Here is a 22815-nt window from a genome sequence, read left to right as displayed (position 1 = left end):
ATCGATAAAAACAAACAATGAATGAATCAAGTATTTAGGAACCGACTTCAACAATGAAATTTCTCTTGACAGACATAAACTAATAAGCACAATAACTTCTGACTTAAATAATCTGGTAAAAACAAAACTTCTAAAACCAGAGCAAAAGATCAAGATTATTAACGAGTTTGTTTGGACGGGTTTGATCTATCCTCTACAATGTGCCCCTCTGACACAACTATCAAACACTTTTCTTAAAGATCTGGACAAAATTATAAGAAGTTCTGTAAAAGAAATAATGATGCTGCCAGATGGTACTCCAAATTCGATGCTGTATAGAGCCAGAAAGGTAGAGGGATGGGAATAATTTGCGCAGAATGGGAAGCTAATGTACAGCATTACAATATTTGTAATCGCTTACTCCATCTTCAGGACGTTCACCTACCATACGTAAGGAAGTTACCTGAAGAACAAGATATGGCACTCCACAGACTTGACATAAAAAAAGAAAGTCTCTCCCTAAAGATTGACGGAAGAAAACTACATGAAATTATGAGAAATCGATCCTTTCAGCTGTGGTGCCAGCTACTACATAAAGGAAAAGGAGTAGTATTATATTCAGACTGCCCGAAAGCAAACTCCTGGATGACTCGTAAATCACCTCTGTCCTCTTCTGAATACATAAACGCAGTGAAGATGACATGCAAACTCACCACAGTCAGGTCGGTTCCCGGTAGGTCATTCAACATAACCCGTTGCTGCCAAAATGGCTGCAATGAGACAGAAACCCTTGGACATGTGCTGGGATTCTGCTGGAGCACTTAACTGATGCACAACCATCACCACCACCGTGTCAGAATGTCGATTGCCCAAGGTTTGAAACAGCGTGGATGGGAGGTGCACGAGGAAGTTCACTGAATCTCTACCGATGACTCTAATCGGAGGGCGGACATCGTAGCCATCAACAGAGAGGACATTAAAGCAATGGTCTTAGATCCCACCATTCGCTTTGAGAGAGACCTTAATCAGGATCGGGATGTGGACCTAGAAAAGCAAGCTATTTATGTTCCATGTTTGCCTTACCTTTCATCTAAGTATAAAATACCTATCGATCGGTGGATTGTCAGAGGCCTGCTATTCGGAGCAAGAGGCACCCTCCCTAGTCAGACATCAAACTTCCTACAAAACTTGAAAGTTCCATTCTGCGAGTTAGAAAAAATAGTAATACAGATACTGAGGGACTCTCTGCAAATCATTCATTTCCATCTGTACCTGAGAACGTAATTGACATTCCTCCCCCACTAACCCTGGGAAAAAAAGAAGAACGATTAAATTTTCATTTCTTGATATTTTTAAACTTCATTGAAATCGAAACTGTATTCCGGATCCAAATGGTCACCCTCATTGGAGGACGAATGATTTATTTCTTTAATAAATCTCTCTCTCTCTAGTGATACATGGACACCCTAGTGCTGAATCGGGAGACCTTGGTTATCTTCGAGATTCGTACTGGCAACCTTTGAAACACAAACTATGAATTGCTTATGCATCACCGTGAGGGTCTGGCGTACACTTTACATATTAGTACTGTTGTTGTTTACACAGCAAAGCCAATCTATAGAATTCATGCTAGGAACAAGATTCACATCGAGAAATGTTATATAATGTGTGTGTGAGATACAGTTGTTGGCTGAAGATAATGAAGGTTTAGAAAATTGTCCTCTTGAATTCCAACTTTATCTTCATATTGTGATCTTTCCTACTTTTATAAATGCCTTTCAAATTTATTCGTCTACTAATGTCATTCCACGCCATCTCTCCGCTGACAGCTCGGAACATACCCCTTATGTCTCAAGTATTATTACAATATTATAAGTCCACCTGTTCAATACAGGTATTGTATTGTATTGTATTGTATTGAACAGGTGGACTTATAATATTGTAATAATACTTGAGACATACGTCAACTTCAATACGGAACCAAAATGAGAATAGTTACTTGTAACATACCCCTTAGTCGAGCAGCTCTTCTTCTTTCTCTCAATTCTTCCCAACCCAAACATTGCAACATTTTTGTAACGCTACTCTTTTGTCGGAAATCACTCAGAACAAATCGAGCTGCTTTTCTTTGGATTTTTTCCAGTTCTTGAATCAGGTAATCCTGGTGAGGGTCCCATACACTGGAACCATACTCTAGTTGGGGTCTTACCAGAGACTTATATGCCCTCTCCTTTACATCCTTACTACAACCCCTAAACACCCTCATAACCACGTGCAGAGATCGGTACCCTTTATTTACAATCCTATTTATGTGATTACCCCAATGAAGATCTTTCCTTATATTAACACCTAGATACTTACAATGATCCCCAAAAGGAACTTTCACCCCATCAACGCAGTAATTAAAACTGAGAGGACTTTTTCTATTTGTGAAACTCACAACCTGACTTTTAACCCCGTTTATCAACATACCATTGCCTGCTGTCCATCTCACAACATTTTTGAGGTCACGTTGCAGTTGCTCACAATCTTGTAACTTATTTATCACTCTATAGAGAATAACATCATCCGCAAAAAGCCTTACCTCCGATTCCACTCCTTTACTCATATCATTTATATATATAAGAAAACATAAAGGTCCGATAACACTGCCCTGAGGAACTCCCCTCTCAACTATTACAGGGTCAGACAAAACTTCACCTACACTAACTCTCTAAGATCTATTTTCTAGAAATATAGCAACCCATTCAGTCACTCTTTTGTCTAGTCCAATTGCACTCATTTTTGCCAGTAGTCTCCCATGATCCACCCTATCAAATGCTTTAGACAGGTCAATCGCGATACAGTCCATTTGACCTCCAGAATCCAAGATATCTGCTATATCTTGCCGGAATCCTACAAGTTGAGCTTCAGTGGAATAATCTTTCCTAAAACCGAATTGCCTTCTATCGAACCAGTTATTAATTTCACAAACATGTCTAATATAATCAGAAAGAATGCCTTCCCAAAGCTTACATACAATGCATGTCAAACTTAATGGCCTGTAATTTTCAGCTTTATGTCTATCTTCTTCTTTTCCTACCACTTTTTCCCACACCTGTGGGGTCGCGGGTGCGAACTGGGTCGCACATGTGGATTTGGCCGTTTTACGGCCGGATGCCCTTCCTGACGCCAACCCTATGTGGAGGGATGTAATCACTATTGCGTGTTTCTGTGGTGGTTTGTAGTGTGGTATGTTGTCTGAATTTGAAGAGGAGAGTGTTGGGACGGACACAAACACCCAGTCCCCGAGTCAGAAGAATTAATCATAAGCGATTAAAATCCCCGACCCGGCCGGGAATCGAACCCGGGACCCTCTGAACCGAAGGCCAGTACGCTGACCATTCAGCCAACGAGTCGGACCAGCTTTATGTCTATCACCCTTTCCATTATACACAGGGGCTACTATAGCAACTCTCCATTCATCTGGTATAGCTCCTCCGACCAAACAATAATCAAATAAATACTTCAGATATGGTACTATATCCCAACCCATTGTCTTTAGTATATCCCCAGAAATCTGATCAATTCCAGCCGCTTTTCTAGTTTTCAACTTTTGTATCTTATTGTAAATGTCATTGTTAATATATGTAAATTTTATTACTTCTTTGGCCTTAGTCTCCTCCTCTATCTTGACATTATCCTTGAAACCAACAATCTTTACATACTGCTGACTGAATACTTCTGCCTTTTGAAGATCTTCACATACACACTCCCCTTGTTCATTAATTATTCCTGGAATGTCCTTCTTGGAACCTGTTTCTGCCTTAAAATACCTATACATACCCTTCCATTTTTCACTAAAATTTGTATGACTGCCAATTATGCTTGCCATCATGTTATCCTTAGCTGCCTTCTTTGCTAGATTCAATTTTCTAGTAAGTTCCTTCAATTTCTCCTTACTTCCACAGCCATTTCTAACTCTATTTCTTTCCAGTCTGCACCTCCTTCTTAGTCTCTTTATTTCTCTATTATAATAAGGCGGGTCTTTACCATTCCTTACCACCCTTAAAGGTACAAACCTGTTTTCGCATTCCTCAACAATTTCTTTAAACCCATCCCAGAGTCTGTTTACATTTTTATTTACCGTTTTCCACCGATCATAGTTACTTTTTAGAAACTGTCTCATGCCTGCTTTATCAGCCATATGGTACTGCCTAACAGTCCTACTTTTAAGACCTTCCTTTCTATCACATTTATTTTTAACTACCACAAAAACAGCTTCATGATCACTAATACCATCTATTACTTCAGTTTCCCTATAGAGCTCATCTGGTTTTATCAGCACCACATCCAGGATATTTTTCCCTCTGGTTGGTTCCATCACTTTCTGAATCAGCTGTCCTTCCCATATTAACTTATTTGCCATTTGTTGGTCATGCTTCCTGTCGTTCGCATTTCCTTCCCAATTGACATCTGGCAAATTCAGATCTCCCGCTACAATCACATTTCTTTCCATGTCGTTTCCCACATAGCTGACTATCCTATCAAATAATTCCGAATCCGCGTCAGTGCTACCCTTTCCCGATCTGTACACTCCAAATATATCAAGTTGCCTATTATCTTTAGAAATGAGCCTTACACCTAGAATTTCATGTGTCTCATCTTTAACTTTTTCGTAGCTTACAAATTCTTCTTTCACCAGAATGAACACTCCCCCTCCCACCATTCCTATCCTATCTCTACGATACACACTCCAGTGCCATGAGAAAATTTCTGCATCCATTATATCATTTCTCAGCCATGATTCAACTCCTATTACAATATCTGGTAAATATATATCTATTAAATTACTTAATTCTATTCCTTTCTTTACAATACTTCTACAGTTCAACACTAACAATTTTATGTCATCCCTACTTGATTTCCAGTTCCCTGTTCCCTTATCACCGCTCCCTAGGCCATCCTGTTTCCCTGAATGTACCTCCCTATTACCCTTCCAAACAAATTTCCTAACTTATATGTACCACTGCGGTTTAAATGAAGGCCATCTGAGCGCAGATCCCTATCTCCTACCCACCCATTAGGATCTAGAAATTTCACTCCCAGTTTCCCACATACCCACTCCATAGTCTCATTTAAATCCCCAATCACCCTCCAGTCAGTATCCCTCCTACACAGTATTCCACTAATAACAATCTCCGCTTTCTTAAACTTCACCCGTGCTGCATTTACCAGATCCCACACATCTCCAACTATGTTGGTACTTATATCAGCTTGCCTTACGTAGTTGGTACCAACGTGAAACACTACCACCTTCTGCTTCCCCTCCTACCTCTCTTCTACTTTCCTCAACATCTGCCTCAACCTAATTCCTGGATAACATTCTACCCTGGTTCCTTTTCCTCCACACACTTTCCCCACGTGTCTAACGATGGAATCCCCCATGACCAGAGCCTCAACCCTCCCCACCTCATCTGATCCCCTCCCCTCCTGGTCAGCCCTATCTTCTCTCACTGCTGCAGAAGCTACTTCCTCCTCCCTTTTCTCCTTCCCATGACCCTGTTCCACCTGTCTTTTCCTATCCTCTACTCTACATTTCCCTTTCCTACCTTTTCCCTTCCTCCTACTTCCACGCATCTCAGCAACAGTTCCCTGTCCCTCATCTTCCCTCTGTTGTTCTACCTGGAGTGACTCGTACCGATTTCGCACAGACACCTGTCCTGAATTCTGATCCTGAATAGAGCCCTTAGCCTGCAATCTCCTTCCCCTTAGAACATTAGACCACCTGTCTTCTACAACTCCTCCCTTTCCTTCCCCTCCCTCTTGTACACCTACTGTAACCTGTACATTGTTTGAGGGAGTCCTATCTTCCTTCCTGTCTTCTGTGAGAATCCTAATTATCTCCCTCAAACTTTCCAACTTCTCCCTCATACCCCTCAATGCCTCACCACACCCACAATAAGTACACTCGCGCTCCTTAGCCATTCTTTACGGGGGGAAAAAAAAATTAAATTAAAAAAATAAAATAACTTATTTGCAAAAAAGAAATGAACGAAGGGATATATTGTCTGGGATAGTACACAACAATAAGGTAATTAATATACGACTACACTACAATACTACTTAGTCGTGCTCTATTTTTTTAAATTCTACAACCCGTAACAGGATAAATACTGCTGTTAATTACTGAATATCGAAAGTAATACACAAGAACTACACAATTCCAAACTGCAATTAAGCCTATCCTAATTACAACAACAGTATTTTAGTAAGAGTTTCTACGGATACCTCTACTACACCAGTACTACACAAATATTTTACAATAATAAAATAAGCACACTCAATTCTAATAGGATATTACTCGTATACTACTGTACAGTACACTACAGTAATTTTTAAACTACTTTCAGACGTATCCTAATTACGATAGGTCTCATCGGTATGTTGTCTTTGTGTATTTTCGGATAAGCGTTAGCAGTAGAAAGTACTTCAAAGTAGTCAAGAAATTCAATGTAAGCAAGTAAAAAACTGACCCTGTCCGCTGATGATTTAATGATACTGTTCTGCTTTTATCAATTATAAAGAACATCTGGGAGGATTACTCACCTTCGTGCTCCCATTCCAGCTCCAGAGAACTTGGCGGCGTAGAGGAGGCGACGCTACGTTCCCTGCCAGCTGCTGTCCTAGCGGTTAGCAACGAACGGGCATCTAATGGCTCGAGATATGTGTCCACCTCACTGCCAACAAGTGTGAGACATAATTACAGGGCAAATTTAAAAAAAAAAATTTGATTCTTCACCTTACAACTGCAAAAGTAATAAGCAACTAGATTTTTAAGTAGTAATAATAATAATAATAATAATAATAATAATAATAATAATAACAATAATAATAATAAAAAGTAAGATAATAAACGGACAATAGAATGGGTGATTTCCAATAAAGAAAGAAAGGTAAGATCTGAGAGAACAGAGAAATACTGGGCTGACAGAAAACTGGAAAATCCTCTTATTTTATAAAAGTGACTAAAGTTGTAACATAAAGCATAGAGGGTTTGAACCCCACTGTTCACAGCTGAGGATGTTTTTTCATAGTTTCCCATTTTCATACCAGGCTAATGCTTAATTAACGACACAGTCGCTTCCTTCGCAATCCTAGTCCTTTACTCCATAAACCTATGCGTGTTGGTTGTAACATAAAGCAAAATGCAAAAAAAAATAAAGATATTAAAAAATGGGGGAGTATTGAAAATCCAGATAGGGTGGTGAGCATTAAGCATCCTAAGTCACTGAAACAACATGGGGAAAAAAAGTTGCCTGTGGATATTTCTAGCCTGGTGCAGCCCTTGTGGAAGAAGAGCAAAGTCTGCGATGTATATGGGAGGAAGTGCACAAGGGTTGGCGATTGTGGGGCCCTCGCAGAGTCTCGCTTTGCTGTGGATATTTCTAGCCTGGTGCAGTCCTTGTGGAAGCAGAGTAAAACCTGCGATGTATATGGGAGGTGGTGAACAAGGGTTGGCGATGGTGGCCCTCACCGAGTCTGGCCTTGCTGTGGATATTTCTAGCCTGGTGCAGTCCTTGTGGAAGCAGAGCAAAGCCTGCGATGTATATGGGAGGTGGTGAACAAGGGTTGGCGATGGTGGCCCTCACCGAGTCTGGCCTTGCTGTGGATATTTCTAGCCTGGTGCAGTCCTTGTGGAAGCAGAGTAAAGCCTGCGATGTATATGGGAGGTGGTGAACAAGGGTTGGTGATGGTGGCCCTCACCGAGTCTGGCCTTGCTGTGGATATTTCTAGCCTGGTGCAGTCCTTGTGGAAGCAGAGTAAAGCCTGCGATGTATATGGGAGCTAGTGCACAAGGGTTGACGATCGTGGGGCCCTCGGCGAGTCGGGCCTTGCTGTGGATATTTCTAGCCTGATGCAGTCCTTGTGGAAGCGGAGCAAATGTGCGATGTATATGGGAGCTAGTGCACAAGGGTTGACGATCGTGGGGCCCTCGGCGAGTCTGGCCTTGCTGTGGATATTTCTAGCCCAGTGCAGCCCTTATGGAAGCAGAGTAAAGTCTGCGATGTATATGGGAGCTAGTGCACAAGGGTTGGCGATGGTAGGGCCCTCGCAGAGTCTGTTCTTGCTGTGGATATTTCTAGCCCAGTGCAGCCCTTGTGGAAGCAGAGCAAAGTGTGCGATGTATATGGGAGCTAGTGCACAAGGGTTGATGATCGTGGGGCCCTCGCAGAGTCTGTTCTTGCTGTGGATATTTCTAGCCTGGTGCAGCCCTGGTGGAAGAAGAGCAAAGTGTGCGATGTATATGGGAGCTAGTGCACAAGGGTTGGCGATGGTAGGGCCCTCGCCGAGTCTGTTTTTGCTGTGGATATTTCTAGCCTGGTGGAAGCAGAGCAAAGTTTGCGATGTATATGGGAGCTAGTGCACAAGGGTTGGCAATGGTGGGCCCTCACCGAGTCTGGCCTTGCTGTGGATATTTCTAGCCTGATGCAGCCCTGGTGGAAGAAGAGCAAAGTGTGCGATGTATATGGGAGCTAGTGCACAAGGGTTGGCGATGGTAGGGCCCTCGCCGAGTCTGTTTTTGCTGTGGATATTTCTAGCCTGGCGGAAGCAGAGCAAAGTTTGCGATGTATATGGGAGCTAGTGCACAAGGGTTGGCAATGGTGGGCCCTCACCGAGTCTGGCCTTGCTGTGGATATTTCTAGCCTGATGCAGCCCTTGTGGAAACAGAGCAAATGTGCGATGTATATGGGAGCTAGTGTACAAGGGTTGGCAATGGTGGGGCCCTCGCCGGTTCTGGCCTTGCTGTGGATATTTCTAGCCCAGTGCAGCCCTTGTGGAAGCAGAGCAAAGTCTGCAATGTATGTGAGAGCTAGTGCACAAGGGTTGGCGATGGTAGGGCCCTCGCAGAGTCTGTTCTTGCTGTGGATATTTCTAGCCTGGTGCAGCCCTTGTGGAAGAAGAGCAAAGTCTGCGATGTATATGGGAGCTAGTGCACAAGGGTTGACGATCGTGGGGCCCTCGCAGAGTCTGTTCTTGCTGTGGATATTTCTAGCCCAGTGCAGCCCTTGTGGAAGAAGAGCAAAGTGTGGGATGTATATGGGAGCTAGTGCACAAGGGTTGACGATCGTGGGGCCCTCGCAGAGTCTGTTCTTGCTGTGGATATTTCTAGCCTGGTGCAGCCCTTGTGGAAGAAGAGCAAAGTCTGCAATGTATGTGAGAGCTAGTGCACAAGGGTTGACGATCGTGGGGCCCTCGCAGAGTCTGTTCTTGCTGTGGATATTTCTAGCCTGGTGCAGCCCTTGTGGAAGAAGAGCAAAGTCTGCAATGTATGTGAGAGCTAGTGCACAAGGGTTGGCGATGGTAGGGCCCTCGCAGAGTCTGTTCTTGCTGTGGATATTTCTAGCCTGGTGCAGCCCTTGTGGAAGAAGAGCAAAGTCTGCGATGTATATGGGAGGTAGTGCAAGAGGGTTGGTGATGGTAGGGCCCTCGCAGAGTCTGTTCTTGCTGTGGATATTTCTAGCCTGGTGCAGCCCTTGTGGAAGAAGAGCAAAGTCTGCGATGTATATGGGAGCTAGTGCACAAGGGTTGACGATCGTGGGGCCCTCGCAGAGTCTCGCTTTGCTGTGGATATTTCTAGCCTGGTGCAGCCCTTGTGGAAGCAGAGCAAAGTCTGCGATGTATATGGGAGGTAGTGCAAGAGGGTTGGTGATGGTAGGGCCCTCGCAGAGTCTGTTCTTGCTGTGGATATTTCTAGCCTGGTGCAGACCTTGTGGAAGCAGAGCAAAGTGTGCGATGTATATGGGAGGTAGTGTACAAGGGATGGCAATCGTGGGGTCCTCGCCCAGTCTGGCTCCACCCTTTTCTATCCGACCTTCCTTTGATCCCGAAAGTATTACGTTATTAATTTTCACACCCTTTGTGGCTCTTCCCTTTTTTTATCCAACCCTTCAAATTAACTGAAACTCCGACCCTCAGGTCCAAAGCCCCAGGCAGTCATAAATCAATCACACAGCTAGACATTTTGAAAACTGAATGGGTTAGCAGAAAAATGAACATTTCTTAATAAAAATACATTTTTAAAAATTGGTTTTATATCCCACTAACTAATTTTGAGTTTCTGATGTCACTGAGGTGCTAGAATTTATCCCAGAGCAGTTATTTTCTGTTGTGGTAAATTAACCAATGAGGCTGATTCAAACTGAGCTTGGATCAAACTCATCACTTTCAGTTACCATCTGAGCCACTCGCCATGGCTGATTAGTTATAAGAGAGGGTGGTTATCTCTCACTTCAACCAGGCATGTCAAAGTCACGAGCTCACCAACAGTTATGTGTGCATAAGATCTGTACTATACAATACAAGTATATATTCTTTCTGCAGGGCTGAGTGGCTCAGGTGGTTGAGGCGCTGGCCTTCTGACCCCAACTTGGCAGGTTCGATCTGGCTCAGTCCGATGTTCAAATACGTCAGCCTCGTGTCAGCAAATTTACTGGCACGTAAAAGAACTCGCGTGGGACTAAATTACAGTATCTGAAAACCGTAAAAGTAGCTGGTGGACGTACAGCAAACAAAATTATTATTATTCTTTCATATAAGGACATACATCGTTAAATGTGTTCAACATGATGTTTGCATAAAATGTGTCTAACAACATGCTTTTTAATCACCGAGTACTAGGAAAAGAAGAACACTAAAGGTTGTCATAAACATTAAAGTACAAAATAAAAGGCTTTTTTTAAAGCAGAAGAATGCCAAATACTAAGCCGCTACTGTACAGTTCTGCAACAAAACATTATATTTTTATGAACTTAAACAAAAGGAACTAGGCTAGGATAAAACTAGCATCTCTTCAAAACACAGTGTTTAGGCAAAAGTACACAAAAACACGCACTAACAAGTCATTTTGCCACAGCCTATATAGCTGTGTGATTCAACCATTACTTGTAGAGCTAAACAGATAACTGCAGCCTGTCATCGGTAGGTATGCAGGGCCTCAAGACAGCAACATGGGGGAGTACAAGCCGACTGAGGTACAGAAATCTGCACCTGTGTGCAGACAGAGAGTGTGCGCTTATGACACGCAAGGTTTGACAATCACCACCGCTATCACCTGTTTGGTGCAATATACAAGATAAGATGCTGCTTACCGTTCTCCATTCTGAGATGTTTTGGGAAGCCTTGTACTACTCTCAGGCCTAGACCAAGAGTCATCTGTCAACTCGAGCACCACTTCTTGAGCTGGCTGCTAAGGAAAACAAGGAAAATGTTACTGAAAATGAATGGAATATAAGACCTGTCAGATATCTTAATTGAATTCATAAAGTAGAAAAGGATCTGAAAAAAGTAATGATCAAACACATACAATTGTTACAACAGCATTCAGACCCAAGCAGGTAGTATGGGGAAGTGTGCTGACACCATTATTGTTCATAAGAGTCAGGGAGTTGCAGATAACACTGTGGTATGGGAAAAAAAAAATGGAGGAAGTCCAAGGTCAAGTGAATATATGTGATGTCGCCAAAATCATTTTACGTTTTTTCCCTTCCTTCCTTCTTTACAATTCTGAACAATTAAAAAAATGTTAATCTCTCTAGCAGTAAAATAAATAATACTAATCGTATGGCCTCAGCTACCGTGTGCAGACATTTTAATTTGACGCCATCTGGCTGTCTGCTCATCAATTTTGACATTCTGTTTTACTCCAGGCCTACTAGATGGCACACGGAATAAACCGGATCTCTCTTGGGTGTCTACGGCTGAGATTTAATGAATTTTGTCGGGTAAACACCAAATGTGTCACCAGAGATCTTTTACATGCCAACATTGTACGACACGGGGTGTCAAATGGACTTTTTTTCCGCCCTTCAAGAATCCGACTACCTCTGCCAGGTTTGAACCCGCTATGTTGGGTTCCAGCAGTAAAATGAGATCTCTGATAGTATATCAAACTTTTACATACATTTTTACGATCGTCCTCCTCCTTTCCTCTTATCCAGTTCATGCCAGGTCGGCACTTCTTCACCTTCCTCCATTTTGTCCCAGTCCAGGTTTCTTCTTCTTGCACTCCTCTTTACTGAATTGATCCACCTCGTTCTAGCTGTCTGTCTCAAACTTCATCTCCACCATCTGTTTTGCTATTCTCTTCTCGTCCATCCTCTTTACATGTCCAAACCATCTTAGTTTATTCCCATCAATTCTCTCATTTTGTTTTCTATTCCACCTTCCTTTCTAACATCTTATTTCCTATCACACTACTTAAGTATTTCATTTTGCTGGCCTGAATTCTACTCTCGTCCCTACTTGTCAATATGGGTGCATACACTTCCACCTGAATTCTACTCTCGTCCCTACTTGTCAATATGGGTGCATATACTTCCACCTTAATTCTACTCTCGCCCCTACTTGTCAATACGGGTGCATACACTTCCACCTTAATTCTACTCTCGTCCCTACTTGTCAATACGGGTGCATACACTTCCACCTTAATTCTACTCTCGTCCCTACTTGTCAATACGGGTGCATACACTTCCACCTTAATTCTCCTCTCATCCCTACTTGTCAATACGGGTGCATACACTTCCGCCTGAATTCTACTCTCCTCCCTACTTGTCAATACGGGTGCATACACTTCCACCTGAATTCTACTCTCGTCCCTACTTGTCAATATGGGTGCATACACTTCCGCCTGAATTCTACTCTCCTCCCTACTTGTCAATATGGGTGCATACACTTCCACCTGAATTCTACTCTCGCCCCTACTTGTCAATATGGGTGCATACACTTCCAGACAAGGTTTCAATCTCCATGTCCAGCCTTGTATTCTGCATTAATTCACTCCCTCACAGAGATTTTCCCTTGTCTTTCTAGCACCATGATGATTTTCACACCATACTTTTCAATTTTCTTGCTCAGTGCATAAGTTGTCCCTGTACTTCTTTGCTGGTTGTTCCCCACACCACAATATCATCTGCACATAGTAATAACTTCATCTCTCTATTACCAAATGCTTCCTTTGTCTCCTTTATAATTTCATCCATACATTTTTACTCTCATTTCTGGGGAATGACAATGAACATTCAAGAGAAGGAAACAATCTGTACAGGTATATCATTCTGATTTCAATTTAACCTAAAGTGTTTAATAGGCTCTATTTTAATTAATGGATGGCACTAAATGCTAGTCATAGTCTTTTGACTTGACTTGTATTTTCCACTGTACTGAACATTTTCTCCAAGCATTGCGTCCACTGTTTGTAAGGGTGCATCACTTATTGATAATTATGGAGGGAAAACTAAGACAATGGTGTTAACTAATGAAGCAGTAGTGAAAAAACCAGTGGACAAAACCTAAAATGTGGGAAGTTTCAATTACTTGGGAAATGAACTGATGCAGGGTACAGAACTAGACGTGGAGATAAGTAAAATGATACAACAGGGAAATGCATTTTATCAGTGTGTAAGGAACTTAATCTGGAAGTGTACAGGCGTGAAGTATAAAATGTATCACTGTCACCTACTGACAAGTGTAGCCGAGACCTGGACACTGATGAAAAAGCAGGAGAGAAAAATCCAGGCCACTGAGATGAATATTTAAAAAGTTTGATAGGAAAGACTAGGAAGGACAGAGTAAGAAGTGACAAAGTCAGGGAAAAAAAATCAGAGTGGAAAAGTTTTCTAACAGAAAGGAGAGAAAATAAATGAATGGTTTGGAAATGTCAAGAGGATGGAAGAAAGAAGAATATCGAAGGACACTGGAGGCTAAGATTGAAGAAAGGAGGACCAGACTAAGATGTTTAGACTCAATCAAGAACAGTATTATGAGGGGGAACAGCAATGATGGTAGGACAGAGGAAGATGGAAAGGTGCCAACTTGACTTGAGCTGGAAAAGGGAAACTTAATGATGAAGAAATGAACAAACATGTAAAGGGTAAATAAAGACAGGTTCCAGTACAGCTCTGGTTACTGAGCACACAAGTTCTGTAACTTATCTGAATGCCACGTATGCCATTTTGACACAATATCCTGATACATGATTCAGTCCTTAATATCTAACAGCCTGACACTAATACAGGTCTACCACACTACACCTAGTTTGGCCATAAATACTCTTACATATTACCTATAACAACAATATATGAAGTGCAGACTGAAAAGGAGAAATAAGAGATTTTAGACATGAAAAAACATGTATTTATACAAAGACTTTTAAGTATAAAATTCAAATATGTCCGTCTTTCTTCTTTTGACCACCAAGACTTCATTCTTCCTGGCCCCACACCAACTGCATCACACACAATGTTAGTGGAAACACTGGCTTCAGCAATCAATAGGCTGTCAATATTAGGATGGCCCTTCTTGCAGTGCTTGGCAAATCTAAGTGAAACCAACAACAAATGCAAACTTCAGATAAGTCCCTTCTACCCTTTTGTCCCCAGTCATGCAAGACAATCTGTACATGGGAGTGTTCCATCATAAGCCAATCAAAGGGAAGAGTGCCAATAGTAACCGCAAGTCAGTGCTTGCCTACCTCTCATGGGAGACGTTTCCGTCTACTGGTCTACCTTCGTTCTTTGTCTGTCGCTGCGCTCAGCTTGGCAACATTGAGGCTGCTGACTCTCGTACGCTGAGTGTGAGATTTTTGCTGATATCTTTGTGTACTATGATAATTTATCTGCGAGTGTTAAGTGATGGCAAGCGCTAAATACAAAGTTGTTCATAATGTTGGGAGAGAGACAGTAACTGTCTACGCTGCTCTCTGTCACACCAGCCGACAGAACTTCCAGAGGACTGCCAGTTGGCCAATTAGGAGTAGAAAAAGACTGACAACAAGGCAAGGTACAGTTTAGCAGGTGGATTTCTGGAACTACCTCACAAGCTGTGACCGTGCTTTGATGGTTATCTCAGTTCATTTATAACTTCGACTGAATAAAGTTGAAAACATATGGTAGCAGTTTTACACTTGAAAAAGATACAATGCGATGTTTTGTTCTTGAAAGAGCATCGTCAGATCTATCAAATGTATAAACTCTAGCATAGAGAAGTGAGGATTTTAAGATAAGTTTCGAATGTTTAAACATTTCTAAATATTTGATAGATCTGATCATGTTCTTTCAAGAACAAAAAATAGTTCTTTTTGAGGTATAATACCGTTTTCTTTATCAGGTAGCTTATAAATGTATTTATTCAAAAATTAGTTTCAGCAGACTGAAGAACTTATAAGTGCTTTTCAACTGTGAAATCTTTCTCATCACGAAAGATCATTTTTCTGAGCAACGTGGCTCATGATTTGACAATTGTGTTGTTAGGAAATGCCCAGTGTTTTGTCTCTCTTCTGATTGGTGACCGGGCTGTGGTGTTCTAGCAGAACTTGGGCGGTCACACGTACTGCTGGTCTCATTGTTCCATAGTTGTCTTCCAACCTCATCCAGCGCCGTTACTGCAACTCGCCCCATTGCACGATTACGAGACCCTCGACTTTGGAGGTTAATGCAGACTGTTTACAGAAAAGTCACTTGATCATGGTGTGTGAAAAATGGCAAACTTGCCAGGTAATTTGTAACGATATTTATGGCCAGACTAGGAAATGAAAAACAATAACATTACTGTATAAAGAACAAATTATTAATAAAATCAACTAACCTTCTTCTGTCTCAAGGAAAGCAGGAAAGAAATACTGCTCTCCACAAAAGCAAGCACAGGAAAGAACAAAAGCAATTTAAATACACGAGTTATTTGTGATCAAATTACCACATATATGCAAATAATCCCCACACCCTAATTTTAGGAAGGGAAATTTTGAAGGAAAAACAACATAATTGTATAGCTTTGTAAAATATATTAGAAACCATGAAATAATACAGTAAAATAAATATGCCTGGTCTGCATTACTAATTTACAAGAGTAAATACAACTTTCTCTGGCACAAACTGATAAGAAATCTGTGAAAATTCAGAATAGTTTCTTCATAACTGGCTGGACGATTTTACTCACTGCTAGTTTTGCTACAAAGACTGAAGTTATTTCATTCAAGAAACACATGTGAGCCTCCATACTAGTCTTACAACATGTAATTTTTAACTCTCTAGCTTTCAGCAGACATTTCACTCAATAACACTATACACAAGTAATGTCTTTTCAGGCGCATAATCTGTTTTCAATATCTGCAAATTTTGCTTCTTGCCCGAAATGCTCTGCTGTTACTGTTTGTTTGTTCAAGATGAGCTTTATTTTTCCTCTCGTCCACAGCGCAATTTGCAATTTCCTCTGCCTCTTCCATAATGTGGAGGTTTTCTTTAGCTGTGAATGAGCGATAATGGGAACTCGCACAGCCATGCTAAACATGTTATACTACCTAAATCAACGCAATGCAAATGATTCATTATAAATGTGTTATGCTCCTCACTTCCGACATCAGGAGCACTGAAGCGACCTTGGCACAGATAATACCCGCAGCCCAACTTTTGAGGCTTATTCACGTATATACAATACTTTACAAAATGTGCGTGTGCATATGAAAAGGGACCATATGTCGGGTATTGAGATAAAGGTACTGTCGTGTTCCATAGTATGCAACTATTATCATGTAATTGAATGCCTCTGAAAGGAAATTAAGGTCTTACATTAGGATGTAATGTTATTACATAAGATTTCATAACTTTTCAGTACAGCTGATTAAAAATTTGGTTCCTTTGTGACACAAATAACTACTAAACTATTTGGAAGTTATGCTGGTGTTTACATTTTCATGTTCACTGGTGTTCTGACATAGAATGATTTTTAACGAAAATTACCAACAGATATTATTTACGGTCTAATTTTTTCGTGGACTATCTATCGATGCTAAGTCTCTGAGGTTTTATGACTTGCAGAAGGTCACCGAGGACAACTAATTGCAACACTACTGCACTTTACAAAAATCGTCACGTACCATAATGATCACAGCCAGCGTAAGAAAGGAATATCAGTTATTCGTGCTGAAGCGTGCGCTTTGGGCATATTATACGCCCTTTCACCATCTGGTCCTGATGTCCTGCCTCTCCACGTTAGCTGCAGGTGGGTCGAGGCTTTCTTCTTTGGGGAGAATTTTCTTGGAGTTGGTAGTTTTCTCTTCTGAGCCTTACTTGATTTTAGTAGTTACACTTTTTGAACAAGATGACGACGGTGTAATTATTGGCAGAGGAGGACAAACAGAAGACAGCTGCGTAAGATTTTCACTTGAGGTGGTTGGTGGCGGCATTATTGGAGCAGGGACATATTATATCTTTCTTATCTTCTGATTTGAAGGGTCTAATTTTTTTTCATGGAGATACATCAGTCTATCGAGGTTTGTTGACTTGTGGAAGGTCACAGAAGGATGTCTTTGTCAACACTACACCAGAGTGCTCTTTCGATGTAACTGGATTATTTGTGAAATGTTTCTCATTCCAGTCCTAAGTAGGAATTATGACACTTTTGGATTCTGTGTTAACCTGACAACGTTTATGGGCAACATTAATTACATCTTCAATAACTTCAATTTAATTTTTCCAGAATGCTCTCTTCAAACAACCAAAATACAAATCGGGTTGAAATTTCGTGTGTCCCACTGGCAAAAATGAAATTTTGCAACTGCTGTTTTTCCTGTCATAAGATGTTCTTATTTTCCCAACACAGTTATCAGCATAGAATTCTAAATGGTCCTCACCTAATGAAAAATTTTCCGAGAAGTGATGTACAAGGAATAAGACAGTATTTACTCCTTTAACTGCAATACAAGCTACCTCTGTGGATCAGTGGTAGAGTGTCGGCCTCCGGATCCCAAGATAGTGGGTTCAAACCCGGCAGAGGTAGTCGAATTTTTTAAGGGCAGATAAAAGTCCATTCGACACTCCATGTCGTACGATGCCGGCATGTAAAAGATCTCTGGTGACACATTTGGTGTTTACCCGACAAAATTCATTAAATCTCAGCCAGAGTGTTTCGGTTTACTCGGTCTGCCATCTAGTGGGCCTAGAGTAAAACGGAACGTCGAAACTGATGAGCAGACAGCCAGATGGCGTCAAATTGAAATGTCTGCACACGGTAGCTGAGGCCATACGATTCTTTTTCTTCTTGTTTCGTTTCGGCCAACTAAGGATGACGTCATTTCAACTGTTTCCCTTGAGCTTTAATATTGGTCCAGTATTCCTTCATTCGTATACGGTGTTGCCCCTTTCGCTCTTCCGTCCATGCCTTTCCAGTTTTCATCTTCGGCTTTGGTAGGAAACTCCGATGTTCTTGGAGTTTTTTCTTAAGTGGGACACGCTCCTGGATATCTTCAAATGAGATCCCAATCTCCTGCAGATCTTTCTGTACCTCACTGAACCATGCCCCCTTTGCCTTTTTCTCCTGGAGGAAAGTGAAAATGCGGTTGGTTAACCATGTTGAATTCATTCGGGCCATGTGTCCATAAAAAGTAATCCTCCTTTTTTTCATCACATCAGTTATTTTCTCCTCCACATGCGAGTACAACTCACGGTTGTGCCATCTCCTAAACTCGCCATTGTCTTTGACTGGAGCTAAGATTTTTTACAACAACAACAACAACAACAACAACAATAATAATAATTGTTACGGAGTTTTCCGTGGTAGTTAGAGGTGAAAGAAGGTGCAGGGGGTGAACAGGTCTCAGGCTACGAAATTAAAGTTAATTTAAAATTTAACAAGGTTATATTTTATTTGCAAAATCAAGAAATAACAAGCATGGCAGGTACAGAGTAGCAAGGTAACAAATTACAATTATAGTATTCACAGGATTTGGGCTTCGAGCCCCGAACTCACAATTCTTGGGCAACTAGCCCAACTTTACCCCAAAACAAGATTTAACAGAGGGGCAGAAAACCCCATTCATGCCCAGGAGCACTTGCTCCAAAACTACACAGTAAAGCCTCCTTGAGGCACCCAAAATCAATTTCAAAAGAGCAATCCTCTCTCAAATTTTAAGCCTATCAAAGGCCACACCAAACTCCACCTTCAAGTTGTCCTCTAAGGACATAAACACAGGGGTAAAATACCCAACCTACTGAGGCCTATTAAGTGAGAAAAGGTTAATTACATGCCTCTAAAATACCAATTTGAGAGGAGGCGAAGCTGCACTCCTAATACATTTTGTTTAAAACCTAAGCTGGCTCTAGGCCGCTAATGCAAAGGCTAATCCCATACTAAAGAGGTGACTTTAGAAGGAAACAATTTACATTACGTTAAGGAAGAAAGTAGTGAAAATAAGTTCACCTCAAAACAATATGAGTGGGAGTTCGAGAGGGTTAAGCACTCTCTATCCCAATATGTAGCTTTGAAAGAGAATAGATGCTAAGAGTCTTTACATTTTAGGGAAAGTTACATGGTAGAAACGCTTCGGACCCGCCCCGAGAGTTAAACTGCTGAGCTAGCAGGAAAAGAAGTTATTAAAAGGCCATTACCTTGGTGTTGAACTGCTCCCCGAAGAAAGAGGCGCTTCCCGCCCCCCGCTACGTACTTTACACTTTGAAAGTTGGTACTGAAGTGGCGCAGAGACCCGAAAATCAGCAGTTTATATACTCTCGTGGAAAGTTCGAGGCGTTTCGGAAAAGAGAACACCCGCCCACAAAAACTTTATTGGCTAGGGTTAAGCAAGATATTCAAGTTGGAGAAGATACATCTGATTGGTCAGAAATTAATTAAAGAAATTCGGGATTGGCTAAATTCAAAACAAGGGGAAGGAAAGGGTTATACAGCCAACTTAAACAATAACAGAAAGAAATTTAACAAGGAACAAACTTTTGAAATAAAAATTTCTCCAAAAAAAACAGTTCTTTTACTTCGCACTAGGGTACACCATTGTAGTTTTTCAGTAGTGTCCTCTAGAAGAGAAAGTTCACACTTCTTACTACAGGTAAAACAAAAATACATCGAAAACGGCCCAGTTCAGAAACTTCAAAATTTCCAGGTAGTGACATCTTCTGAGAAACTTGGAAATTAATACATTAGATAAAGTTCAGACTTCCTCCAGTAGGGGAGTTTCAACTGGCGCAAGGTTTGAATTAGCGGCGTGGAGGTGTACCGCCCGGTACAATAATAATAATAATAATAATAATAATAATAATAATAATAATAATAATAATACAAGCTTCTGGAATAATGTACAAAACAAATTTGTTAAGTGGTTCACACACTACACCAAAGAGACCCACTTTGTAGCCTGTAAGAAAGAAAATGGGTCCAACTTGTAGTGGATCGTATGGTTGGGCAAAATCAAAACTATAGTGCATTGTGCCTTTTTATGTGTTACAGTTATGCGGCCCAAGAGACAAGGAGTTTCCAGTTGTCTAATCCCTTTTCTGTAATTTTCTATGGTGTTTGAATAAGCAGTCTCCTCTGCTTGGACGTGATGAAGATGTTGTATAGCCTTCTCCATCAGATTTATTTTTCCTCTTCATCCATAATTGAAAGTTTCCCTATTACAGTTTGATTGCTTCTACAAGTCATAGAAAGAACAGTCTTTGGTTTCTGAACTTCTACGTTATTGTAAAATGTACGCCAGATGAAATACCAGGACGAGAGTGATACAGGAATTCTCTCTAATGATTTACAACTGTCAGAGTATAATGTATGAACGTACTTCTTAGACATGCCGGTTGGGAGAAGCATGAGATCATTTCTTCATTTTGTAGGGATCCGGCCTGGCATGACAAGCGCATTTTGTTCACTGAATGCATGTTTACGATCATCAAAAAGAATAGATTTTATGTGAGAAGTCTTCAATATGTTCTGGTGAATTTTAGGCTGCACCCCTTCTTTCTTGCTTTGTATCTTTAAATTATTTAGCCTCTTAGAGCCACAAGCGAATGCAAATTGAAGGAATGACTGACACACCTCCTGCCCTCTGAAGTGACAAATTATGTAAGTTTCTTTCCTGACATAATTTTTTCTCTTAGCAGCTATCGTGATTGGCTGTTTTCGTACTAATGCATTCATCGCACCCATCATTAATATGTGGTGATGACTGACATGTTCTCCACAATTGTAATCCAATTCCTGACGTTCTATTGTCAAAGAATGAATGAAGCTTTCAGGAAAAAGACCAGTGCACCCTTGTATAAAAGTTCTTTAACCTCCTCTGTATATTCGGAGGCTTTTTGAACTTTGTGAACATCATGTAGAACACTTGCGTCTGCATCAACAGAGTCCTCCTGCAACTCGTCTGTTGTGGAAAATTCAAAAGGTTCGCTTTCCTCTAAATCACTATCCTCAGCATAATTTTCACTTTCAAACTCAAGGGGTGCACTGAAGTAGTCCGAAATATTATTCGATAGTTCTGGTGGGAAGTCGCTGTCTGTATATTGTTTTAAAGCTTTCACGATAACATTTGCTGCATCACCAGCCCCTGACGTCGTGAGAATTATTACTCCTTATTTTGGAACCTGATGTATTTTAAAACGTTTTAATAAAATTATATTCACAACTATACAAATAATAAGGAAAACATCGCATTCTCCACACTATGAAATACACTGAATGACTGCATCAGTATCGGAAATGTTTGGAGCAGACAGGATGTGTATGAAACCTATTACTTTTAAAAGAGCCCAACTAGGGTTTATTTATTATAACATGAGATATCCGAGTCATCTTATCTTATGTTCGCGCAGCTGTGAGTGCAAGCGTGTTAAGTGTGTGGAGCCTCGCTTATGATGCTAAAAGTGGTCCCTTTTCTTAACATTAAATAAACCTCATGTTTTAGCAGTGGTTATTGTCAGAGGGCTTTTAAATTTATGCAGTGAATATATGACGGTCTAAGCAATACATAGGTATCAAAAATGAAAATTACCGGGCGAGTTGGCCGTGCGCGTAGAGGCGCGCAGTTGTGAGCTTGCATCCGGGAGATAGTAGGTTCGAATCCCACTATCGGCAGCCCTGATGATGGTTTTCCGTGGTTTCCCATTTTCACACCAGGCAAATGCTGGGGCTGTACCTTAATCAAGGCCACGGCCGCTTCCTTCCAACTCCTAGGCCTTTCCTATCCCATCGTCGCCATAAGACCTATCTGTGTCGGTGCGACGTAAAGCCCCTAGCAAAAAAAAATAAAAATGAAAATTCGACATTTTACAGCCTTGAGTGGTTTCGTGAACTGTTGACTGAGAAGTGGTCCCTATTCTTATGCACGCACACATATACACCGAACTAGTCCCACATACACTACAGTGCCACATAAAATATTAAGCTCGCCTACACTCAATTCATTGTAAAAGTGCCAACCATGGGGTCTATATGAAGGAATTACGAACCAAATGACTAAGACTGTACCTTCTTCTGACACTGAGGTATGATTTGAAACATTTCAGATCACCGGAGGAAGAACGGAGATAAGCAACAGATTTTAAGGAATACAACATTCATTCTAACAGTTTTCATGAGAAGTTCTTGTCACAATCATATCTCTGAATGTGCAATGCTAGGTGTATAAACAGAGTAGTACTGTTATCTTAGCAGATGTTGATAGCCTGCGTGCCACACTCTCTGATGGCCTGTGTGTGGTGGTTGGGATGAGAGATCATTCCAGAGGCGAGCAGAATGACTATACAGCAAAAGGATTAGTCCCGAGTCACTCAATGAGCAGAGCAGGAGAGACAAATGGGAGCCGGACAGTACCAGTGAAGAAAACAGAAGTCTACTATTTGTTTCATACCAGCTGTTTAACAGAGGGAGGGGATGGCTGGAAGAGAAGCCTACTGCTTGATACTAGTAACAAAAATGAGCTAATTTCCCATCACTGTTTATAACTCTATGAACAGATATTTCCCTCTTTAGACACGTTCTGATATGGAATGTGTCAAAGTGAAATTCTTGACAACATTC

The 22815-nt window shown here is 41.1% G+C and overlaps 1 protein-coding gene across 1 annotated transcript in view; it reads right to left on the bottom strand.

Annotated features, from left to right (window-relative positions):
* LOC136882228 (uncharacterized) overlaps nt 1-22815 on the bottom strand; it is a 54175-nt gene that overhangs the window by 3667 nt on the left and 27693 nt on the right. Inside the window, exons 4-6 of the mRNA XM_067154785.2 lie at nt 15600-15642; nt 11112-11202; nt 6568-6698 (exon numbers count right to left, since the gene is read on the bottom strand). Coding sequence (XP_067010886.2) covers nt 6568-6698; nt 11112-11202; nt 15600-15642 — 265 coding nt within the window. The remainder of the gene's footprint in view (nt 1-6567; nt 6699-11111; nt 11203-15599; nt 15643-22815) is intronic.

The sequence above is a fragment of the Anabrus simplex genome, chromosome 10 (genome assembly GCF_040414725.1).
Source record: "Anabrus simplex isolate iqAnaSimp1 chromosome 10, ASM4041472v1, whole genome shotgun sequence".
Classification (NCBI taxonomy): Eukaryota; Metazoa; Arthropoda; class Insecta; order Orthoptera; family Tettigoniidae; genus Anabrus; species Anabrus simplex.
Note: the sequence above shows the minus strand (reverse complement) of the source record. Positions and strands in the feature narration are given on the sequence as shown.